This window comes from Grammomys surdaster, unplaced genomic scaffold (assembly GCF_004785775.1).
Source record: "Grammomys surdaster isolate TR1022 unplaced genomic scaffold, NIH_TR_1.0 168, whole genome shotgun sequence".
NCBI classification, from domain to species: domain Eukaryota; kingdom Metazoa; phylum Chordata; class Mammalia; order Rodentia; family Muridae; genus Grammomys; species Grammomys surdaster.
The window spans coordinates 4,728,322-4,754,479 of NW_021604616.1; the positions used below are offsets into that span (position 1 = coordinate 4,728,322).

The 26,158-nt window shown below is 37.7% G+C and overlaps 2 protein-coding genes across 6 annotated transcripts in view; one reads left to right on the forward strand and one right to left on the reverse strand.

Moving 5' to 3' along the window:
* Echdc1 (ethylmalonyl-CoA decarboxylase 1) overlaps window positions 1–7,134 on the forward strand; it is a 25,315-nt gene extending 18,181 nt beyond the window's left edge. For all 3 annotated transcript variants that reach the window (XM_028766418.1, XM_028766416.1, XM_028766417.1), the window contains exon 6: window positions 5,941–7,134. In XM_028766418.1, the coding sequence (XP_028622251.1) occupies window positions 5,941–6,349 (409 nt within the window). In that variant the 3' untranslated portion in view covers window positions 6,350–7,134. The remainder of the gene's footprint in view (window positions 1–5,940) is intronic.
* A 709-nt stretch (window positions 7,135–7,843) lies between these two features.
* On the reverse strand, window positions 7,844–25,201 carry Rnf146 (ring finger protein 146). 3 transcript variants are annotated; one of them, XM_028766415.1, is made up of 4 exons: window positions 25,130–25,169; window positions 22,950–23,126; window positions 15,395–15,504; window positions 7,844–9,565 (listed from the first exon to the last, which is right to left on the reverse strand). In XM_028766415.1, exons 3-4 carry the CDS (start codon window positions 15,400–15,402, stop codon window positions 8,506–8,508), a joined length of 1,068 nt encoding a protein of 355 aa, XP_028622248.1. In that variant the 5' UTR covers window positions 15,403–15,504; window positions 22,950–23,126; window positions 25,130–25,169; the 3' UTR covers window positions 7,844–8,505. The 3 variants fall into 3 exon arrangements, with proteins under 3 accessions (XP_028622248.1, XP_028622246.1, XP_028622245.1); XM_028766413.1 differs by lacking the exon at window positions 22,950–23,126 and having other exon boundaries at window positions 25,130–25,201; XM_028766412.1 differs by lacking the exons at window positions 22,950–23,126; window positions 25,130–25,169 and adding an exon at window positions 24,439–24,497.
* Window positions 25,202–26,158: the final 957 nt, after the last annotated feature.

A 26,158-nucleotide genomic window follows, 5' to 3' on the forward strand; every position in this document is an offset into this window, starting at 1 on the left:
AGAGAGAGAGAGACAGAGACAGAGAGAATGAGTTTTGAATTAACAGTATGTATCTTAAAGTGGTCACAGCACTCCACAAAATCCTAAACTAATTGGAGTAATACTATATTATACTATACATTTATTTCTTGTGTCCTGCCCTTTGGGTATTATCTTTATTTTGCTTCTATGCATTGTAATAACACAATTGCTGTATTTTTGCTTTAGTCAATCATTTAAATAAATATACACAATGAAAGTAAATTAGCAAGCCAGTTGTTTATATTTCCATCAGGATGAATATTTGGGTTCAGTATATTGGTTTACATTGATTGCCAGCCTGACAGGATCTAGAGTACTTCAGTGACAAACCATTGGACACATCCATGAGGAATACGTAAATTAGGTGAATTGAAGTGGGACTATTCTCCTTTACTGTGAGTGGCACTACTTTATGGTCTGGGGCAATGCATGCAGAACACCAGGACTTAGAGCTGTTTCCTGAGTGTCCCTAAGTGTACAGAGCAGTCCCCCCCATTCCCAATGTTATACCTTCCTTGTCATAAGAAAGTGCACCCTCAAAAACTGAGCCAGAATAAACCCTTACCTTCATAGATGCAATGGAAAAAGAGAAAAGGTTATTTCATGTTACAGCACTCTCTGCTGTCCTGACTTCAGACAGCATTAGGGGCCTCTGTTTTGTTCTTTGAGGAAGCAGTCATGGCTTTATGGGTGATGTGAGACTAAATAGGAAATGCTTTATGTATAAATTGATTAAATGCTTCCCTTATTTTACCCAGAGATACGAGTATATAATTCATTAGAGTATATAATTCAAATATGTAATTGTATAAACATAAAACATGTTTAAATAGTTCTAAGCTATATGCAGACAGGTACTAATATACTTAATGTTCTTCCATAGGACTACAAGTTAAGAATTTTTAGGTGCTCATTGATAAAAATAAAAATCCTTTGATGTTGTATCTGGTGCTCTTTCTTCTTCAAGTGTTTACTAGATCTTTGTATCATCTTTCATATTAATTTTCCTCTTCATAATTTAGAATACTTAGGATTTAGGATAAGAGAAACAAATCAGAGAAGACCATCAGAGACTACTTAATAATTGATATACTGTGTCATTCTAGAGTTTTATGCATATTAGAATCTTACTGAATATTTTTTATGATATGCATGATTATGTCTTGATTATCAGATACATGCAGTAACGTACCTGATATGTTTTTAAAATAGCTTTTCAGTGAAAGCATAGTCACTTTTATGGAAATAATGCCAGAGTTAGCGCAACATTTTTTCGCACCTCTGTAAGCCGGGTATAGCCATCTACAAAACATGCATGTCTTTGATTCCTAAAAATTTTTCTAGTAGTATCCCTTCTCTTACCAAGATTTTGCATCTTTTTTGTTACAAATTACCTGTAGTCAAACTACAATCTAAAAATTTTAAATATAAAGTTACGGCAGTAAATAGTTTCTCAGTTTCAAATTGCATGGTCCTCTGAGTGGACTGGTGGCATCTCATGCCATTCTACTTTGTCTGCTTAGAGGTGAACTATTCCTTTGAACTGTGCAATGCTGATACCTGCCCAGTAGTCATTAGTAGCTGTCTAGGTTATCAAAGCCTCTGCCATGCTATCACATGGGCTTATACTCAATGCAATTTTTATTTTACTTAATAATTGCTATAGAGTAGTGATATTGGGAATCTTATTTCGGTATACAGTTAAAATTGATATATTTATTACTGGTCTTAATTTTTAGCTATATTTCATTAAATCAACTTTCTTGTTGGTATATATGTTTAGGTAAATTATATATAGGATCTGTTGCTAGGTGTGTTACCTTCTGTAGAGAAAGGGAAGATAAGAGAAACAATTTTTGTTTAAGTGAAGAAAAATATAGATTCTTACCATAGAAGTTTGAAAATCATCATCCTGGATTTAAGAGCAGCTACAGTATTAAACGGGCTCCAGAAAGGACTGCCTGCTGAATATGCTTCAGTACTAGCTCCAGTCACAACGAAGTGGTACCTCAGTACAAGTCACACTGGCTGATACTTTTCCCAGTGCCCTACTAGTCATCTTTGTGCCCAGTGATTTACATGAATATCTGCAAACATCAAAAGCTTTTATAGCACTGCACTCAAAAGGGAAGTTCCTATTTAAAGTATGTATTTTGGCTCCTTTAACATTCTTAACTTTCTTAGCCTCGATAATTGTTTGGAATTCATTCAGCTGACATTTTCACCCAAGCAGCTCCTCTCTTTCCAGGGAAAAAGTACTCTGGCAGATGGAATAACAATATGAATAATAGCCCTTTCCCCAGCCCCTCAGTCACCAGCTGGTAATAGATTTAGTGTATGTAACTGTCAGAAACATTCTCCTGAATCAGACATTTCATGTGAATCTTCCTAAGAGAATAAAGGCTGAAGGCTAGAGAAATAACCCAGATAAATGAATAGCAAGTTAATACTAGTTTTTAACAAACTTTACTTCACAGAAATATAGTAGTTATGCATTGTCTCTCCTGTTCCACTTAACCTTTCAAAATGCAATACATTTTTTTAATGTCTATGTTGTTACCTATATTTCCTAGTTTCCCTTAAGAAACCTTAAAGGCATAAATGTCTGTTTTTTTCTTTCATAATCAGTTTGAATCTTCTACTTCAATCCCATGTCTAGATAAACAAAATGTTCTTTTTCCTTATTTGGTAAGACAAAACCATATGTCTGTCTTATGGTCTCCATTCATGTAATCATCACTGAAAGGTGGCCCACTACCATACTGGGTTTCACACTGTAAAGTTGGTTGTTCTAATTTTAAATGAATTAAAGATTATATAATATTAGACAAGGAAACAATTTAGAATTCCAACAGACAGCATTTCTGTGCTAATTTGTTTAACAGTTCTACTAAATTTTAACAAATGCTAATACACAAAGCTTATTATATATAAGGCTTTAATATTTCTAAGTAAAAGTACATTATAGTAGAGTATCATAGATTTTTAAAATATTATTTATAAAGGAATTGGAAACTGCATGCTCTAAGTATTTATTATATAGGAACACACTTGATAACTAATGTTCTGTGGTACAAGAACTGCTTTATAGACAAGCAAACTCAGGCCAAGAGAAGGCAAGTAACTGCTTAGGGTTTACATAACGATAGTCCTCTTCCTCTGTCTGTGTGTCCTGTCCCTTGGCTGCACTCTATGGGGTGCAGTGCGCAGCCAGAGAGACTGTGTTAGGAGGTCCAGCTCCAGAGTCTGGCTGTGGCTCCATGCACTGCACAGGAGAGCTCTGCAGTCTTCTAGTTCAATACATACTCGCCTTTTATCACAGGTCACAATACCTTTCTTCATCAGTGAACACTTAATACTGGTTTTCTTGTATATATTTTATAAAACACGTCCTGTTGAGTAGTTTGTTAATAAATTCATTTAAAAATGTTCTTGGATATGATTACTAACCCTGAAACTTGGGGTTAACTCATCAGAAACTAGTGGAAGCACACAGAGTACTCTTTCCTTAGGTCAGCATTAGATCTGCATCCCTGTCAAAAGTACCAGTCGGCCACAGAGATGGCTGAGCAGGTAAAGACACATGGGTTCAATCTCTGGGTCCCACATGGCAAAGGTGGAGAAACATTTCCCTTACATTGTCTTGAGACCTGCATGGTATGCTGTGGTATATGTGTGCCTGTGCACACACAAAATAATAGTCTGCCCAGTATGGGTAATTTTTGCTATAACTCTTCCATCCAGATAGCTGTAAGAAATGTATTAACATCTGATGAATTTCATCTCCTTGTTGCTTTATGTCAGTGGCACATAGAACTTTTATGTCAAAGGGAGTTTAATGATTTTATAAGTGGAATATTATGTCTTTATAATTATAAGGGCTAAAGTCTTTATGGGTACATAGACTCTCCCTAGCAATAGACATTTCAGTTACTACTAGGTAACTGCATGTGAACTCTAGAATTACTGCTTAATCCTAGAAGATGATGAAGCAGTTTCTATTTTGAGATATATCTTATTTGATTCCATGATTTTCTCTTGAATTATGTTTTCCAAGACTTGAAATTTTAAAGTTTAACTTTGTGAGGCTAATAAAGAATCTTGTAAAAAGGTTTTCTGCTAAGTGCTATGTACCTGTCACTGTTGAGACACCAGTGGATTTTCAAAATTATGTTTAGTGCATACTAAAGGGTACATCAACACAAGCATAATAGGTATGTAATTTATGAAAAAAATCTAACATATGTCAGATTATTGTACATGCTTTGACAAGAATTTTTTGAGGATTTGTTAGGTGTAAAATAGGATTCAAAAAGGGCAAACTTGGGGTCATGAGTCTGGCTCGGTGACTAAAGGCACTTCCTGCCAAGCCTGACCACCCAACCAAGTCCCATCCGCAAGACTCACGTGGTGAAAAGAGAGAAGCAACTGACCTCCATACATATGGCATGGCATGTGTGCCCACACACATATGAAAAATGTGATAAAACTTTAAAAACTGACAAAAGTGACCTTGTACAATGATGAAACAAAACCTACGTAAGGATGGTTGCCTAGGTTTCTTAGAAGCAGTGGAGCTCGTGCCATGTTATCTACGATGTACCAACATGCAGTGTCTTACTAACTTTTATGTTCAGTTACAAATAAGATTACTCCTTACATCATCATTTTCTCAGTTGTCATAGCTAAGCCAACACATGTCAACTCCAAAATTTGGTTTAAAAACCAGCATATTTAAGTAATTATGCTACTTAAGAGGAGTAAATATTTGTTTCCACAACTGTTAGACATTATATTTTACAAATTTAATTCCATCCCAAATTTATGGCAGATTGCCATTATGGGATTAGATTCAGGTCCTTTTGTTGAAGACTGTTCTGCTTGATACCCATTTAAAACTATTTACTGAAGCCATTTCCATGTACTTGACTGTAGAAGCAATTGCTCATCATTGTGACACATTTCTGGTGGACATCCATCTTCTGAGGACAAAGGTTCCCAGTGGGCTACTAGGCTTTTGCAGGAATTCTCCACTGCAGGGTTTCATGATTCAAGGTCAGGCTTCAGCGTAAGACACTTGGTACTCTGAGAACTAAGCCATCCACAGTTGAATGTACAATGTGCTGGAAGGCAAGGCACTTCAGCTCTTCTTTTTTACTGAGTTTTCAAAATGACTATTCTTAGGAAAATACTAGAATTTCAGTATGACAGTTAGTTCAAATTAGGTTTACACATTAAAAAAAAAAGCCTTCCATTGTTGCATACAACAAAACCATTGCAGATATCCTAGAGATAATGTACACACTAGAACTTTACAGGACCCTGGTTACACAAGTAACTAGATGTGAAGCTTCTTTCTACATCCATCAGTTATTCTCTTTATGAACTGCGCTATCCATAAAAACACTAGTTGGGTATAACTCCTATGGGAACTTACTGTCAATCCAAGCTACTGCCATCTTTCTTATGGTCACTCCTGCTTCTGCATTGGTCTAGCTTTGACTTGTGCCATGAGATACGCATCCAGACACTGAAGCCAACTATCTAGGGGTCAAATCCTGGTGTTAACTAAAGCTGTATGACTTTGGACGAGCTATTAGACTTCCTTGCAAGTTTTTTCAACCATAAAAATGAGAGTATTTATGTCACAGTTACTTTGAGAATTTGGCAACATAAAGTTCCTTAAATGAGAGGCTGAGTTCTTATCAGAGTTTAGAAAATTTGAAACAAAAATGTTACTTTTAAAAGCAAGTGTTTGTTGAATAGTTATATGTTAAGTTAAATTCTAGCTGGGACATTTTTCCAACATTTTTATGTCTGCCTAAAAAGATAAGTGATTTCCTGTGAGACCAGGAACATTGACTACTCTATGGTTCTAGTATGTGCGTGTAGTTAGTTTTTTTCTTTTTGTTTTTACAGGTTAATGACTGAAGAAAGTGTGATCAGATTTGTCCACAAGGAGATGGGTATAGTTCCAAGCTGGGGTGGTGCCAGCCGGCTGGTTGAAATCATTGGCAGCAGACAAACTCTCAAAGTGTTAAGTGGGACTCTCAAACTGGATTCCAAGGAAGCTTTAAATATAGGCCTGGCTGACGAGGTCTTACAGTCCTCAGATGAAGCTACGGCTCTAGAACAGGCACAAAAGTGGCTGGAGCAATTTGTCAGTGGACCTCCACAAGTCATTAGGGGTTTAAAAAAATCTGTCTGTTCTGGCCGAGAATTGTATTTAGAGGAGGCATTACAGAATGAACGAGATGTTTTGGAAACACTGTGGGGTGGACCTGCAAATTTAGAGGCTATTGCTAAGAAAGGAAAACATACTAAATAGGTTTTGAAATGCAAGTGTCCTGCAAGTGAAGCTGCAGTGAGAGCATGCATGGAGGGGAAAGGATACTAGAAATCAGCAGAACTAATCATCCGAAGACGCTTTGATGCAGATTTGGTTTGGGTGGCGTTCTCCACACTTCAACTCAGTGCTCTGTTGTCTGTCTTTCTTAACGTTTAACACTTCTACCAATTTCTACATTCCTGTAGTAATTCTTAGCCTGGGCTTATATTTTGTGACAAACTTACTAAGTTAACCTTTAAGAGAGGGTCTTAAACTTGCTATGTAGCCAAGGGTAGTCTTGAATTTCTGACCTTCCTGCGACCGCCTCCCAAATGCTTGTTATTACTGCTATTTTTGGCTGTTTCAGTCTTTCTTAAGTTGAAATAATTTAAAAAAGCAAAATTAAAAACAAACTTAAAGGACCTTAGTAAATCTTTCATATGAAGCAAAAAGCTGGGAGAAATTAGAGGCATGTGGGAAATATTAGGGTTTGTGTGTTTGTCTGTGTGTGTGCGTACTCTGTACACCTTGGATTCTGATGGGAAATGGTTCTTCATTTAAAGAAAAAAAAGGTGCATCTTTGCCTCTGGTTTTGGAGCTTTTGTTGGTCTTTTCAACTGTCTTCTATTTTAAAAGACGTACTGAACAGTGAAAGCCACTCTACTGAGCACCGACTGGCTATACAGAGTAGCATTGTATTGGTCCCTAGAATTTTCAAGTTAACAGTAAAACAGTAATGTCGATAGGGTTTTTTAATTGAAACTATTAAAGATTCATGAAGCATCCTTTTCATTTTCACCAGATTTATTTTGAGTAGTACCTAACTTTAATTTTTGTGTGGCTATCTTTTTATAACTAAATTTAGTATAAACATATAACTCAGACTTTATGTCTACTTCAGAATTCACTTATTAAAAACTGTGTAAGAATTAACTTCTAACCAGTCTCAACAAGAGGTAAAAGACACTCAAAGTAATGACGTTCTTGTTGTTTTAGCACTCCATTAACTTGATACTCCTAATACAAGGAATTTAGAAGTATGTAAACACGGGATCCCACTTTTTAAAGGAAACATAGACAGACGTGTTTTCTCCAAGACATATTGACAATTCTGTGTTCGTCAGTACTTCCTACCTGGCCAAGCCATATAAAGTAGGCTTATTGGATCTATAACACTATGCTTGTAAGTTCTCTGTGTAGCCCAGACAGTAATGGAACTGATAGAGACTGGTAAAGGAAATGTAAATTAATATTATTAACTGCTTGAGAAATTTAAATCTCACAGTCTTTGGATCTTTTTCCACATCTGTTTATTCCAAACACAGTACCCATTGATAGCTTCTCTTTCCATATTCTCTTCTGAAGGAATCAGACTTACTTCTGAATAAGGGACAGTTTGAATAGATTACAATCAATTCAAACCTTTTAAAAAGCTCTTTAGCCACAAATAGCAAAGTGCCCCCATCCCTTTTCCAAACTCAAACAAGAAACAAATTATTTCTGATAAACTCTAGTATTTATTAAATTATAAATTTTTTTTAATCAAAAAGAAAAATGCAGACTAAGGTAAACCTCAGAGTACAAGGACAAGACAGCAAATCTTATGGAAAGGAACACCATGAAGTGTGTTACAGATTCTGAAACTTATTAGCTGCAGCTTTACATTTCTATCTCAGTAAGACCAACTAGAAAGTAGTTGTTAGTCATCTATTTTTAAATCCCAAATTCACTTCTATTTTCGACATTAAGCTTCCTGCTTATGATATCAAATATCTCACAGGTGCCAAATTTTAGTGAAGATTTTATACCAATCCATGCAGAAAAATAAGGTAGTGCAAGAGTCAGATGAGGACCATTAATGCACAGGGACACACTAGCCAAAAGAACTAAAGACTTAAAAAAATACACTATAAAGTAAACAGATGTCAAGAAAACTGTGTTATACTTAACAGCTCTCAACTATCAACACCCCAATTCCTCACATTAAATAAATTTCAGCAGAGGCATGTTAGACATTTTAATTTCAGGTCTGTCCTTCCCATACCCCTTCCCACCCCAACTCCCACAATGCACTACTAAGGATGAGTATAATGTTATGTGGGCAGAAATTTACAGGTATCCATTTTACCCTTGAGTGTGGTGCTGAAGACATTTGTTTAAACCTCTGTCACTGTGCACTGTCCATCAGGCCTTCTGGATCTGACATTGACACTCATGGTCCCACCCCCTGCAACTGATCGGTCAGACCGGTCAGCTACTGTCTGGTTTGCACTTGAAACCAAAAGTCTCTGTTGGGTCAAGGAGTGCTGTGCAACCACCACAGGGGCATCCTCACTATCACTACTGGCATCTGATTCTGTTTCTTCAACGGAGGTATCTGGTACTCTTCCAGAAGATGGTGATTCATGATCTTCTTCTCCTTCACCTCTATGACTCCTTTCAGCTATGCTGTCTCCACTGAGTTGTAAATGAGCAAAAGAGTCTTCCAAAGAAGCACCTGCATCAGGGGACGGTGTTACGGGGCTGGTTAACTGACCATCAACTGATGTCAGGGGCCTTGTAGAAGATGGCACTGGAAGCTGAACAGAAGCTGCAGTCTGTGCTGATCCACTGTCCGCACCATCAGCAGAACTCTCTCTTGCTAGGTTTACAGGAGTGGTGTCACAGTCCAGCCTAAGTCCAGCTACCCCCTTCTTTGGTATATCTATTATATCTCGCTTAATCTTCCTGCGACGTCCATGTTCATTTCTCCTATATTGAACCATGTTCTCGAGATCAGCAACATACAGAAATCCAGCAATTAACATTTCTGTGTTCTTTTTACCTTTGGAAAACGCATCTTCTAGCTCCCGACTAGTGCGCTCGTCATACTGCCACCACCCATTCCTTCCTTCATAATACCACGCATATTCACCATTTCCTCTGCTGGCAGCCTTAAGTTCTTCGGGTGACAACAAGGTTGGCTTGTCAAGAAAATCCTCAGGGATCTCTTGTCGACAAAGAGCACATCGCTTCCCAAGCCATGAGGCGCCCTTTACACACAGATAACAGAAAACATGCTTACAGGGCAGACTGACTGGATGAACACATGTCTGAAGACAAATGGCACACTCGGGAACTGTTAGAGAAGGTGCAGTATTAGAACAGGACTCATTCGCCTTCTTATTTGTAGGAAGCATATTTATTGAGTGATCAATTTCACCACAGCCAGCCATCCTATGGAAATGAGAAGAAAAAAATTGAAATCAGATTTAAACTTTTCTTATATTTTAATTCACTAGTTCAGAAAATACTCAGTAAGCTCATTCCATATAAACCACATGCTACAAAAAATGAAGAGACCACCAAATTCAAAATTGGCCTGGGCTATATAATTCTCTTATTGCAAAAAACAAGGGTAGTAAAGTGAAAGAAAACAAAAACTCAATCTACATAAAACAACTTTTTTTCATTTCTAGTTGTTTGTTTGGGTTTTTTTTTGTTTGTTTGTTTTTTGAGACAGGGTTTCTCTGTGTAGTCCTGACTGTCCTGGAACTCACTCTGTAGACCAGGCTGGCCTCGAACTCAGAAATCCGCCTGCCTCTGCCTCCCGATTGCTGGGATTAAAGGCGTACGCCACCACCGCCTGGCTTCATTTGTAGTTGTATGTTGATGTAGGAACCAATGAAAAGTATAGTTATTAGGCTAAACAGCAAAAATAAACCAAAGCATATATACCATATCTTAAATACTAAGAATTAAATGCAAACGTTTGAAAACATGAAATCTACTCCAAGTTCACTTCAGAATCAGTATGAAGAGGAGTAGGAAAACAGCTAGGTTCTTCAAATTATAACTCCAGACAACAGTGATTTGCTGCCCTCGTTTTAATTAGTAATCAGGTGACATTTCTAGATGTTTACTCAAGCCAGTAATTTAACTCCTAAACTGTACTTATACCTCAACACACTCGAAACATCAGTAAGTCATATTAATATCATCCTCTATCTGCTCAAACCATGTAATACTCATTCTACCTTTCACAAGTCATCACCCACATGACTACATCACCACATACGCCTTTTAATTCAGCCACATTCCTTCCTCAACAGGCTGATGTTAGGATAATCCAGACTCTCTTAGGATCCTTAAATGGTCTGGCTGCCATGTTATCTATCAAGATTTCCTCCTGTCAGGCATCGAGCCATCCTGTGGACTCCCTCCAGAATGATCTATGTATTCCCACATGACCTTGCAAATGTTTGCTAAAACAGAACACTTTTTAAAAAAGCAAACCCATGAGCACACATATTGTAAAACACATTTTTTATTTTGATTAAGCTCCCATATCTAGACATAAGGAAGTTTGAGATGGGCAGGTGGGGGCCTGGATGGTGGAGATTTCAGGCAAACAAAGTCCTGAATCAAAAGATCGAGGAGATAGAAGTCAGACTGAAAACAAATCATAAGCCTTATTTTACTAAGCTGAAGAAGCACGACTTAATTCTTATTCCATAGATATTAAACCACAGATAAAAAGAAAACAGCTGACTAGAGACAGGAACGAAGATTGAAGAATGGAAGTGACAATCCCAGAGATTAGAAATCATGAATCAACTGCTATTTAAATGAGTGATGCTTTTACTATTTCATCCTGCCATGCTAAACCCAGACCATTCCAAACTTAACTATGTTAAGAACTTGTGCGTTTTCTCCAAGACCACTCCAGACTAGGTCCAGAGGCTGTAAAGGGATAGCCAATAAAAGTGCTTACACTTTCAAAACTGAAGAATATCCTTTGCCTTTCAATCTTAGATACTGTTATTCTGCCTTTTCCTATAGCACTGGTTTTTCAAAAGACACATGTTCAAATTATACTAATTTGTAAATTAGACTGGACTCGAGGAAAGGACACACACAGTACCTATGGAAAGTAATGACAGAAATGCTTAATCTATATATTATTTTTCAACCCTTAATGACATTATCAAGCCCCTTTCCAGAAATTTTATGTTATAGAAATCAGGAAAGTGTAACTTCTAACTCATTCAAAATAAATTAAGCGAATACAACTTAATGTATTTCTCACTCCAGGAGCTTCACATTACTTTGTGATACTTTCAAAGATCTACTTTGAAACAAGATTTATAAGTATAAGCATATGCTTGTTAACTCCTCTATAATCAACACATGTATCTCTCCTTGCCTAACCCAAATAAACTGACATGTACACTTTTTTTTTGACATGTACACCTTTTGTTAGGGTCTCAAAAAAATTTCTTTTTTTGCCTGTGTGTGTGTGGCGTGCACACATATGAACTCGTGTATATGGTCTTGTGCACGTACAGACCCAAGGTTGACTTCAGGAGTCTTTTTCAATTGATTTCCATCTTCTCATTGAGGCAGTATCTGTGAACAAAACTACAGGTCACCATTATGGCTAGTCTGCCTAGCCAGCTTGCTCTGGGCATGTAGTCTCTGCCTTCCAAGTGCTGAAATTACAATCTTACCCACCCAGCATTTTTGTGGGTGCCAAGGATCTGAACTATGGTCCTTACATTTATACAGCAAACACTTTATGAGCTGAGCACAAGAACACCACGGAGAACAAGGAAGGAAGTGGTTACCTGTAGGGAGGGGACACATTAAATGTATAACATGTACTTTGTAAGAAGTATGCAAAAACATACCCTCTCTTAATGAGTTCAGACAGTTATTCTCACTGCTAATAGGTCTTAAACAATTTTTAGGTCACAGTCTTATTAAGAATGTGATGAAACCTTATTTAAAAGGTTATAAAATTGGTCCATATGTATAAGCATCTGGTTACGAGTCAGCAAATACATACATAGTGGTTAAAAACATGGAAATGAGTAGCAAGAGCAGAAAAAACAGGTACAAAACCTCTGGTTACCCAACACTTCAAATCGTAAGCAGCTTGCACAAAATTCAAGGATGCTCACAGGAAAACAGCAAACAGACATCTCCACAATAGGCAAGAGGGATGTCAGCCAAAGCAAAGTAAAGCAGAAACCCCTAAATTAGGCTGCAAAGCTCCTCACTGACTCTGCTTTCACTGTCAGAGACTACTGAGTTTGTTCCCAGAACTTAGCCAGGACATCTTTAGTTCCTACTGTGCCAAAGAGGGTTATGAGATTTCCTCACCCTCCTAGTTAGGAAACACTCTGACTCCTGTTATCACTGATCAACTGTACAGCCAAAGAATCATCGGCAAACAGCTGTGCATGCTCTTTGCCGTACTGTCATTTACTCCTGGTTCAGGATGGGTTCTGCCAGCCGTTTGTAAAACTAACCCCTTAGGTTTGTAATCAGTACCATGGTCCAACTCCTCTAGAACTCTTGACGAGCAACTCAAAACTAATGACCTCCTTTACTTTAATAACTTGAACCCAGTCTTCGAAAACCGCTTTTCATTTGGACTTTAGCACATTCTCAATTCATCTCAAAAGTTTCTTTTTCCCTTTTCTCTAGAACCTCTTCAATATCAGTTCTCCTTCAAGACTCTACAGGTATTCCCTGTTGCATTCTTTATATGCTTGGTCAGTATTCTGAGTAGCTCATGGGTATGGCACACCTCACATCTGGAAATGCTCCACCTCAGACCTGTATTTCTGATTCAGTATTCCAAAATTCCACCTCAAAATTCTCTAGGCACTCGAACATTAATGTGATGGAAGACAAACTTATCTGCTCCCTAAATCCTGTATATTGGGATATGTTTGCTCTCCACCTTGGATAAATCACCATTCTTAGTGCTCACCTAACCCCTGCCCACAACTCACTTAAGAGTCTGCCTCTTATCCCAAAACCTGTGAACTTAATTCCTGACCCTTAGCTACCCCTTGGACAAAAAACAAACCTTCCAATAGACTTTAGTCTTCTCTCTCTCTGGCTTCTCCTCTGCTCAGGCATGCTTATTAGTCATCTCTCAACCTTTAAGAGTTTCCTCCTGTATACATAATCCTATAGAAGTTCCCAAGCATAAAACTGCACTGAAACCGTTAAAATCTTAGTTATACTGTTTTTCTTTATGTTAACACTTGCTAAACTTGCCTGACAACAGGAATTAACTAGTGTGCTCTTTCTGAACCCAGGGGTCTGGATTTGGGTTCATTGATTGATGTTGGTATAGATGCCAACAGTATAAAGAGAAGCTCACCAAAATGCTAACACTTTATTTCACAAAGAAGCAGAGGGGTTCAGCCTTGGAAAAGACTGACCCCAGCCAGCTCACTCCCAGTCCTTTTATTCAAACATTATACAATGTTTATCAGTGCTGGGAAAAGTTCCAAATACCAAAGTTATCTTGCCCTTGCCGCCCAAGAGAGCAGACGTCCCACCCAAATCTTAGTCTCTTTGCTAGCCATAATCAAAAGTAAGAACTCCAGGTTTGCTAGGAGGGTCTTCGGACCAAGATTTGTGCAGCTGCAAGCTCTCACATAGTACCAAGTACAGATTTTCTAGGGTGACAACATTTCTTCAAGGTTCAAACAGTCTCAAACCAAATTCTCAGCCTACTGATTAGGGCAAACATAGCAAAGGCTTTGCTGAAACATTTCACATAAAGGCCGCATGATACATTTCACTCAAAGTCAGATACAAAGGCTTAACTATACATATAACTACACGTGTCCCAAGCAATTATACTTAGAGAAATTTGGTAAACACAGTTGTAGAGAAATGACTTAATTTCTCTAATTCTGCTTCTTCAACATAGGTAGGGCTACTCTTAACATTTAATGATTAAATTCAGCAACCCAAGGAAAATACACACCAGACACCTGGTAATATACTAAGTATTAAATAAACATTCGCTGCTTTAACTGATGGCTCTTTCTTCCACTCTACTCTTATATATACTATCAGTTCTTACTATTCTAAAGCACCAGAATGATAGGCATTTGTACCCCTTTCTTGTTCTCTTCCTTCTCAGTCCTTTACATGATACTAATTTCTTTTTGTCAGCTCCAAAAGCATCTTACTGTTATCTCAAATTGGCACCTGCGCTACCATTTAATTGGTAACATATTTGTCTCATCTCATTTACTAGGCTATCATAAGTTCTCTGGCGACCATGGTCTACAGACATACAAGATTAATCCCACCCGTACACCATACACATGGGTGGGAAGGAGGTATCTGCCTCGGCTGTAGGGAGTTTGCCTAACAAGCACAAGGCCAAGGTCCTGAATGTGATCTCCAGTCATGTGTGTGTTGGGTGTAGAGTACACAATATACAAGATTCACTGGTTCCAATTTAAAAGAAAGTGACTTATGGGACTATTTTTCGCTTATCTGATTTTCAGCACTGACTTAGAATGATACATTTAATGGCAGAGTTATTATACTGAAAAAGGGGGTAACAAACTAGTTTCGGTGTCCAACTTTGAGACTGTGAAATAGTATCTTCAAAAGTCCCTCAGGTTCAGGAATCTGAACACTATAATGATCAAGACTGAAAGTCCCAAGATCTAAAACTATGGTGTTGATTGTAGGAAATATTTCATGAATATAATGAACTTTAATATGATCAGGTTCAAGGCTGTCAAACCCCTGCAGGCATATTACACAAAGCCTAAATGACAGGAAAACACAACTAATGAAAATACAAATTAGACCAATTGATATGAAAATGATGTACTAATTTCTAAATCTAAACACAAGCATAGCAGTATAAAAAATTTTTAAATCTCATGAAACACACTTTCAATAATTAGTTCCAAACTCCAGAAATCTCAATAAAAGCTCATTTTAATAAAAGCTGAAATCTCCTACCTTTATTTAAGTAAATTACTATGCAAAGCAAAGGTAGAAAACACAGGCCTCGAGCTTTTTAGACTTATAATAGCATCCCTATAAGGAGGAAACTTACAAATCTATACTGTAATCATGTAGTATGCATAGGACTACTTTCTCTATAAAGAACTGGTAAGTCAATAAAATTTCATTTTGCACAATTAAAAGTAAACGCAAGCATTTTCTCTGCATTTATCTTACTCCATTGGAGCTTTGGCAAAACTGTGATGCTCTAGAGGCTATACTTACTTTTCCATCACAGATCCCACAGGCACTGGCTACAAAAATAAAGCATCTTCTTTACCAGCTGTCAGCTAATTTGTAGTGTTTTCTCTTGCACTGCTGGTTCATTCTCTGTGCTGCAAAAGAAAAACAGTATCAATAGTAATCCCTATACAAACTAAGATCAACAGAATTAGTTAAGTTGACCCTTTAAATAAATAGACTGGCAATCTTTATTTTAAAATTAAAATAAAATTGAAGACAAGGAATAAGGATGCAATGGAAGACCTAGCAGATGAGTTAGACTGGAGACACGATAAGGCCTCACAGAGTAACAGAATAAGATTTAAAATACGTTTCTCACTTTTGCTGATAGAAAAGAAACCATTTTCTCTATAAGGAGAAGAAGCTGAATAACCAAGTCCAGTAATGTTGTAGATTGTTAAGTCACACACAAACACACACACACACCCCACACACTTCAAGCAATCAACCAACAACAAAACACCAGTAGTGTGTTCCTATGTAATAGTAATCAACAAAATGGAAATTAAAGAAAAAGACCATTGAAAGCAATAAATTAGTTTTGGATTAACTTAACAAAAGCTTCTCTAAGTATTATAAAATATTTATGACATAAATAAAATCAGGCTGAGTAAGTAAAAAAGTCAGCCAGCGAATCATAACCTGGAGATCACAAGAAGACAAATGCTCCTCAGAGTGGTCTAAAGACTGAATAGGTTCCTACTAAAATCTCACCGCCTTTTTGCATAAAGAAAAAAGCTAGTCCTTAAGTTCACATCGAATTAGCTCAAAGAATCTTGAAAAATAAGAGCGAAGTTCAACAACTGCCACCTTCCAATGCCATAACTTACTATAAATCTGAAATACTAAGATACTATGGTATACTTAGAAGTATACATAGATACGTTAATAAACTACAATTATGAATCAAGAAAACAGATGGCTCAGCTGTTAAGAGCACTTACTGTTTTTCTGCAGAGGTCCCTAGTTTGGGGGAGTGAGGGGTGAGTCTCTCAGCACACACACGATAGCTCACAACCTATACTGTCAATTATATGAAATTTAATGCCCTCTTTTGGCCTCCATAGAGTGTTACATGTATGTGATACATACACTTATATAAACACATACACATAAAGACATGTAAATAAATCTTCACCAAATGGAGAAATAAACATATTATATAGCCAAATGATCTTTGGGAAAGTGTATCAAGCCCATTCAATAGGGAAAGAGTATTTCCTCAGTAAATATTGGAACAACCCGATTTAGATAAGCAACCAAATCAAGCCACACTTCACACAACATCGAAAACTTAAGTCAAAGTGGATCAGTGGCCAAATTATTATCATCAAATCCTTAAAATGTTAGAAGCCAATAGAATGCAAACTCTTCAAGCACTGGAACACATAGCACCATTGGAACACATAACACCAATAGCATAGAGAACAAAAGAATATATAAATTAGACCTTATAAAGAAAAAAATTTATAGAAAGGAAGGACATTTTTGAAAATCAAGAATTTTCAGACTACTTAAAAAACTCTTAAGCTCATTGAAAAAGTAAATAAATAAACAGGCTTGAGAATTCTTTTTTCAGAAGAAAGAGCACACGTAAAGGTATTTATTCAGTCTTGTTAGTCATCAGGAAAATGTAAAGCAGACCCACAGCAAGTTTTACAGAATGAAAATACATGTGGCTGAGGATGTAGTAAAACTAGACCGTTAGTGACTGCTAGCAGAAGTGTAGTATGATGTCATCCCTGGGGATCTCTGATAAGTATTATACATCTCAGCAATTCAATACAAACAAAACAAACAAACAAACAAACAAAAACTAGGACTCAGACTTTCATACACCAAAGTTCATAACAGAATTACAATGGAAAGATGAACACAGGTGTCTCTTTGCAGATGAATGGATAAAGGAAACATGCATTGCAGTATTCAGAACAAAAGAATGAAGCTAGTCCAATATAGATGCAACCTGAAAACATGTTACTAAAGTCAAAGGAGCCAGACACAAAGGGAGAAGTAATATATTTAGCTCTGTATGAACAGATAACTTCAAAGAGACTAACTTAAGGGTTATCAGAAACCAGAAAGAAGAGAGAACAGGGAGGCTCCTGCTTCAAAAGTACATAGTTTCTGTCTGGAATATGTAATATTTCCAGAAATACATAGGAAGGATGACTATCCAACATTGTTAATAAAATTAGCTATATTGAGTGTATTATTTACAAACGGTTAAAGAGTATGTCTTGTTTCTTACAATTCTACTACAACACATATTTTAAATAAAACAATAAAGTTCTGTATGAACCCAGTCAAAGTGGCAACAATATGTTACTAGCCCATTCTTAATACTGAGTCAGCGTCTCTGCCTTCCTGCACAGGTGCAATTAGCACATTAACTAATGGATGCTGCTATTTATTTTACTACCTTTAAGGCAACTTTTTCTCAAGCTACCTCCTGTCCAGGTAATCAAAAAGCACCATCAGCTTCTAGTTGTGGTCATATACTATTCCTTCCCGTGCTGTGCCTACTTCTAGAGGCACATCATTCCATGTAAAACTTACTTTGACATTATGCACATGATCACTAAAGAACTGATCAACCGCACAGTAAGTAAATCTAAGAGGAGAGATGTGGATCCTGTTTCAGTTCCATAAGCCTCTCAGAGTTGGCTAACCTATCTAAGATTCTGATAGCTAAAAGTAAATGTAGCAACTGTGGCCTCTAAATAGAAGCCAGCTTTCCCCACCAAATGTGTAACAGAACAACAATCTTTCAAGGCCAAAGAATTTTCTAAGTAACTGGCTAAACAGCATTTCTGAAAGTAAATGTGTTTCAGTTTACTCTGGCTTTAGATATCATGGCTGCTATTCTACTCTTCCTAACACCTTTTACACCCTGCCTTTGTGGTGTGGAAAAAGCTGAGTGGTATCACACAAGATTATCAGTGCAAGTCCCTCCCACAGCCTACTCAAAACAGACGCTGCCCATTTTCTCACAATGCCATCTGCAGGTCAGAGGGGAAACATTCTACTGTCTCAACATGGCTTCCTCTGAGACTCTATCACTGGCTGTGCTGACTTCATCATCTCAGGGCGTATCATCCTTTTCATGCTGTCTGCTAACAACCCCACACTTAATTGTCCTTGAGACTGAAGAGCCAGCTTCTCAGTCCTTAAACCATATTCCAATATTCATTTACTAGAAACAAGTATGTAGCTTCTTAAAAGTATGCATTTTGGGGCCCTCCCACTGTAGATTCTAGGCTAGAGACACTGATGAAATGGGTCTAAAAGACATAAAACTGTCCATTATTTTCAACTTCTGAACTCCTAAGTTCAAATAACTTTACTTCCTCTCAGCAATACAGCACCACTTGGCATTTTCATCAAAACAAAACCCCAATCTCATTCTCAGACCACAAGTGCTGGCCCTTCCAGAACATTCCTCATTTCCACACCTGCTCTTTAGTTATGGAAACGTCTGGCCACTTCCCCATCTTCTTTCCTTTATATAGTTCCTGATGTCATTTCCTTTCCTGACCAATCTAGAATCATCTGAAAGTTCTTCCCTAACAAAACCTCTGTTTTCATCTCCTCTTTGGTCTACATAAACACCTACCTCTGCTGAATCTTGCAGTGTGCCATTTCAGTTTCCAAGCCTTAACCAAGTAATGGTCAGAGAAAAAGAGAAGAAGCTATCATTACGTTCTCTGGCCCTACATACTGTCACACCAAATCCTGTCATCTTCTATACTGAATGGTCTGGGAATTTCCTATGTACTATTATGTAACCAGCCTTAAATTTATTCATGAAGTCTCTGAGTAATACATTGGAAAAATTGGATCATGGTCCTTCTAAACTAGAAACCAAATTTTAGTTTTCCAGTCTATTCAAGAAAGGCAAACTCCTTCTTTAGGAAAACAAAGGCTTTAGGTCTCTGAACCCTAAATAAATAAGTCCCTCTTATTTATCCTTGGCAACCAGCCTTTCACATTAATACCAAAGTTATACCAAAGTACTCAATTCTCTAAAGAGCTCTTGATAACTCTGTATATCCTCCTGCCTTTAAAAGTCTTCCTCATTTACAGCTTATAAAATGCCCAATGATGTTCACTGCACTGCACAGGAATGGTCACTCAAACTATTTCCCTCTCCTGTATTTTATATATTTTTCTATTATATAACTTACAAGTATTGACATTATTAATTTATGCACTTACTTTTTCACAGAATCGTGAGGACATGACAAATGTTATGTCTTTAAATGGCTGGTAAACTGCCAATTGATTTGTGTTGATTTCAACTGGTTTGTTTAAATACCACGATACCTAAGTCACATAAAATACTTGAGTTTCTTCTGAGAAGGCACTCTTCTAGAAACTACCACACATATAAAATTACAGAATCCTTTAAAGAACCTACAACATAACTGAGCACTACAGCTACAGCTCTGGAATCTGCCATCTTTCTACCTGTTAGCAAGCACAAAATTCACCTGGCTAATGACTACTTAAGGACTGTCCAGAATGCAAATGAAAACCCAAGAATAGGTAATTGGATGATGAAATTTTGCCTGTAAAATTTGGTCACACATTTCTTATAAAAATTTTGGCAGATCATTGCTTAGAAGTAGGAAAGGTGCCTTTTCCTCCCATTGAAATACAGAGAAAAAATAGTTGCTATTTTAAATTCTCTCCCTCTTCGATGCATTTACTTACATATTGTTTCTCTTTAATAAATAACAACTGTTCCTGCCTATTCACTTACCTATCTTGTCCATAAATATTTTATCACTACAACTGGTTTGTACTTAAAAGATCAAAGTAAACAGAAGCAAGAAAATAACCATATAAATCTTTAAGAACACCTGCATTTGGACACCTTTAGAACTAGCAAAACTCAGTAAACACCAGCAAGAATCTAATAGAACAAGGCCACTTTCTTTCTTTCTCCAATCCTATCCTGTCTTTAAGAGAACACATTCACCTTACCACACCTATCTACTGTACTTATGGCTAGCAGTTAAAAAGAAAAAAAAAGCTTCCTAAGGGACCACAAGGAACATCCCCATATGATTTCTCATGAACTAAAATATCTTTTCAAAACATGGTTAAAATACATTTACTTTGCCTGATACACCTTTTATACTCTATATTTGTCCTTAAAAAAAAAAAACTCTTAGAAATTCTTTTCACAAATTTTTAAGCTATTGATTTTATTTCTTCCTCCAAAGAATGTTAATAATACAATAAACTCAAATACTATCATTATTTATTCAGTGCATCCTTACAATTGTTTTACTCTAGTTATGCATTCATTTTCAAAGTCTTTGGCTCTCATAGACAAACTTTGTCAAAGTATTCCATCAACAAGCCTGGCTCCAGCTAAATGGGAATAGAATAACTTTACAAATGTAAATAGCACCTCCATAGTATCTCTATGAGAGCACAGTACACATATTTTCTAAACCTTGCAGGTTATGGTGACTTTTCGAATTTCTATAGCTCACAGAATTTTCAAAATTGAGAAAAATGGATAGTAAAATTTAGGGGAAGAAAGATGAACTAAAATGCCTACAGAAATCTAGGTCTCAGAGGACCAGCAGCATCAGCACCACCAGAAGGTTCCTTGGAAAAGACATTCTGAATCTCAGACTAGAGTGAGATCTCCTAACTACTTACGTGCCCAGTGAAGTCAGGGAAGCACTGGTGATCAGTTCAGCCATTGAATACTCAAAACAGCACTGAAATTGGGACTATACAATTTACAAAGAAGGCACATCAAGCTCAGAAGGTATATGGCTTACTGAAAGTCTAGAAGCTAGTGATACTTTAAGATGGGGTTCAAATTCAAGTATACATCTTGAATTTGAAGAAAAAAAACCAGCCAAACAAAAAGAAAAACAAAACAGTCCTAGCACTGGAGAGGCAAAAGCAGGGAGTTTGTCAGGAGTTCTAGGCCAGCTTGAGGCTTTAACCTCAACACACACCAACACACACACACATACATAGTCATAAAAAAAGGAAGGAAGAAAAGAAAGAAAAAGAAAGTACCACAAAGAAACCTTTTTCTTGAGAAAAACTAACATTATCTTATAATAAGCCAGTATTTAATTTCAAATGTTTTACTAGTTACATTAAGGCTAATAAGAAAAACAGGTTAAATTAATTTTAAAGTGTATTTTACATAACTCAGTGTACCTACAATATTATGACTTTAATATGTATCCATTATAAAATCATTACTAAGATACATTTGTGTGTGTATACTCTGGAGTCATATATACTTTATATTCTGCACAACTCAGACCTGCTTAGTACTCAGTACTCCAGGAGTCTACCATCTCCACCAAAGTGGATCTACAATGTCTTATGTATTAACACACCTCCTTTAAAACATGAAGCTGACAAACTGTTACTTGCTAAACAGAATAACTGAACTACATGCTAAATACAGATCAAACAAACAAACAAACTTGTATATACTGTGTTGTGATAGGTTTAGGTGACAAACTGATCCATCAACTACAATCTTGCAAACTACAATATCAAAAGGCAAAAAAACCAGGGAGTATATGTCATAACACTCAGAGGTCAGATGAAGACGCCAACAAATAATTTTCACATTATTTCAAACAAGATGCATTTCAAGCCAAAAAAGATGTTTTTATTTTACTCAAAAGAGGATTTTTTTAAAGAGGGGCGATGCTAACCTAAGTGCTAGAAATAATTTAGCAAACATATACAATTCAAATATATGCAAGTCCTCCTACAATGATTTTTTAAATTATAGCAAATTCAATACAAATGAATAAAGTATCATGAAAACAAACAAGGTTCTTTAGCAATTATGGAGGGAAAAGTGAAAGACTGATTTTATATAAATACGTTTAGATCTTTATCCATCCAGCTATATTTAAAAAAAACTGAAGATAGTCATATCTTATTACTTTAAAATTGTAACCACTGAAGAAATTCAAATTATAATTATTTGAATACATTGTTAATGACTAATGTAAATACTTAGGATTAATATTAGGATAAATAATGTAAATAATTAGGATTAATTTTAAGCCAGCCAAACTTTTTTAAAGTCCATTGTCCCTAGATAATAAACTTGATTAAAATATTGGCTCTTTTAAAAAAAGACAAATCAAAGAAAAAGATGAACATATCACAATATGAATAAAATATAAATGTCAAATTGTATACACTTGAACATTTTCTGCTTTTCTCATTTAAACTTAAGGTGTAATGAAATAAGAGTTACTCAAACAGAATATATTATATAGGAAATTTATGATAGGGGGACAACTTCAAACCTCACTATGCATATATGTTTACTTCCGTATTTATCTATTATAAACACAAGAAAAGAGTAGGAGTCTGGTGGGATTTAACAAATACATCTTAAAATTTCTTAAGAAAGATCCCCAAATTCACAAGTATGTACCTGCTACAATGTTTCAATTTTTGTATTTCATCATCAAATCAGCTTTTTAAAGTTAAGCTTGGGAACAAGTATTCTGTCAAAACTCACTTCAGATAAGTGGGGTTCCATACTTTTGAGGGATCTTTTTGTCTTGTGTACGACTGGCCTTAACAAGCAGCATCCTATGACTCTCTTCTGTTTCAGTCCTTTAAATTCCTTCTCTCCAAAGTGGGCTTTGTATCTATTTCATTAACTCAGTGTTTCAGGCCGGCAAACATTCTGTAACTAAGAAAGTCATCTTATTAACTGGATGAGTGACCTTTACTTCGCTGTCCCCTCTGTAATTCGACAACTCTAAACGTTTTCATTAACAGGCCTTTAGCAACGGGCCTTGTACTAACTCACTAGAAAGGTAAATGAGAGTGTACAAGAAAAGCAAAGGAAGCCGAGGACCAGTGTAAACATAGTGTCTATGCTCAGAGAGACTGTCTAATCACCCAGCAGTCACTCACATTCACACTCTGTGATCAAGAAGGCCACCAGGCAAGGGGGCAGAAAAGATTTGGTATCTTCCATCTCTAATACTGACAGGAAAATTTGTTAAATCCTTCAAACTCATATATAGATAACAGAAAAGATGTTTTAAATAGATGGATATGAAAAAGTTCTTCCTATTATTTTCTTCTTCCAAGTCAAGGAATTATCTTGGATTCAAAAAACAAAAACAAAACAAGGCAAAAACCCAAACACTTCAAAAGTGGTACTTTACCACCTGACATGTCTCCTACAAAAAAAAAAAAATCATTTATTTTTGCATTCCTCATATTAAATTACCAGTTATTTGGGACATTTCCCCATGACTACAACTCTACGCAGTTCTTAAACAGCATAAAACAGAACCCTTCAAATGTTTTAAGTGCCAGGGTTTTCATTCTGCCCACATTACACAGGCCAATAAATAAATAAATAAATAAATAAACAAATAAATAAATAAATGTAATTATAATAACAAATAATAAATAAACCCGAGTGTTTAACTCTATGATATCCAAGACCCAAGCAAACACATCCAAAACTCCATCTTTTGTTTAGCAGTTACTCTTGAGTTTTCTCTAAAATGAGACTTACTTGACCTATTTTCATGTGTTTTTACAGCTCCCAGACTCTTTACACGCTATAACTACTAGTCTGTGTGGGTCGTTTTCTTCATTTGTTCTTTAGTATAATATGTCCTTTAAAAAGTCTAATACAGATCATTTACTGTTATGTTCTACGCATTCAAATTGTGTGACAATACATGCCTTTCAATGCCCAAGCTCCAGGTGCACATCCAGTTTGCAAACCAACACACACATACACACACACACACTCGAAAGAGAGTGAACACACCCTGGCACCTGAAATGTCAATCAAAGAACAACGAAGCCTTTTTCTATGTTCTTTTTGCTTTCTTCTTCCCTAACTTCTCTAGTATTTCCATGTTGTAAAAAGAAAACAAAACGCTGAAAACTTGTGAAAAACTTAAAGAGCACCCTGAGAAAAGACAAAATGTAGTTGTCAGAATGCGTGTGCTAACTTACAGTGGGGAACATCTTACCTAATTAGAGGACGGTTCCATTTCCACATCCTCAAAAACAATGTCACACAGCCCTTTCTCTTAAAAAAAAAAAAAAAAAAAGTCCAGGAAAATAAGACATCGACAACAATGGGGATTCCGTATGCTCTCAGATCGGCTGGAGGGTAAGGGAGAGAACTCCGCATCCAGCAACCAGAACAAAGCCACAGCCGAGGCTCTCAAGATGCACCCGGCTTGGGAGGCCCAACTCATATTCCAACACCTCAGGGTGGTTTCGGGTTTTGGGAGCCATCAAAACAAGAACGCTCGGCGGCTTCCGCCAGCGCAAGGAGGGGACGATTCAGGGCGCTGGGCAAGACCTAGAGGCACGGCAGCAGCGGCGGCGGCAGTAGGGCAGGCGGAAGACAGCATGCAGCCCGTGGCCGACTGAGGCCCGGTCGAGCCCGCTGGCGCTGCCCGCAGCCCGGCCTGTCTGCGCAGTAATGGCCGGGGCCGCGCCCGTCACGGTCCGGGCTGCGCCAGCTCGGCCTCCCTCCGCGCGCTCGTCCGGGCCGCGCTGGCCAAGGGCGTCCCTGTCCTACCGGCCCCCGACCCGCCGCCGCCCGCCGCGGACTCCGAGCGCCGCCCCGCAGCCAACGAAGCCGCAGCGTCCCTGCCGAGGCCCGCAGCCCACGGACCCCCGCGCTCCTCACCGGTCCCACCCGGCGCCCACCTCTCGGCCGCCGCCGCAGCCACCTCGCAGTCTTTTCTCCTCCGCTTCGGAACCCGCAGCGGACGGGGGCGCGCGCGGTCGTCACGTGACCGTCCGGCGCTCGAGGGGCGGGGCCGCGCCGGCGGAAGCCACGCCCCCACCGTGAGAGCGCGCGGCGTCCCTGGCCGGCAGGCCACAAGCTCTCTTTCCTTAGCTATGGCCGGGCTTGCTCCCTGTCCTTGTTCCGGTCCTCCCTCTCCCTCTGCGTGGTGCACCTTGTGGCCTCCTGGTTCTGAACCGGTGGAGGTCCATCTAGGAGGGCTGCGGGAGGAAACTAGACCTTCAGGACCCCGAAGAAGAATCTTCCCAAAACCCAGCCTTGGGCCAAGTCCTGACTTTCCTTTGGCTGTGCCCTTAGCAAAAGACTACCACTTGTTCCTTATTTTAAAAACAAAACAAAACAAACAAAAAAAGGCACTCGAAAAGGCACTGCGAGGACTGGATGGTCCCTTGGGATGCTCCAATCTATTCGTCTCACAAATGGCTAGATATGTAATGGGGGAGGAGGCGTGCTGGTGTCTTAACAAGTCTTTTGAACCCTAACAGAATTGGAAGCTAGAAGAAGGAAATAATCGTCCTAGGAATCTAGGATAAATTTCATGGATTATTTTATGGCAAGAATATGGTGTTAAACATCAAAATCTAGTCGTTCATTTTAACCAGCACATGGTCTTTTTCAGAACGGAGTTTTCTCTACTTGAAGTTGCACAAAGTGGACCAGTGAACCTTTTCACCTTTGAAAGTATTTCCACATTCTGTAACTGTTGCATTGTGCTTGCAACAATGTTGCATTTTGAGGTTTCATTAACTATTTGAATTCAGGACTGAAAAATGTACTAGGTACTTATTTATATATAGGATCTCTACAAAGGGCAGCCTCTGATCCAAAGGAAGAGCTCATCTGGTTAACAACATTTGTAGCTGTAAATCCAGAGCATGGATTCGGGTTTCTCAATCAGTTGTTATAGGAAATGTTACATGAACTTTTAT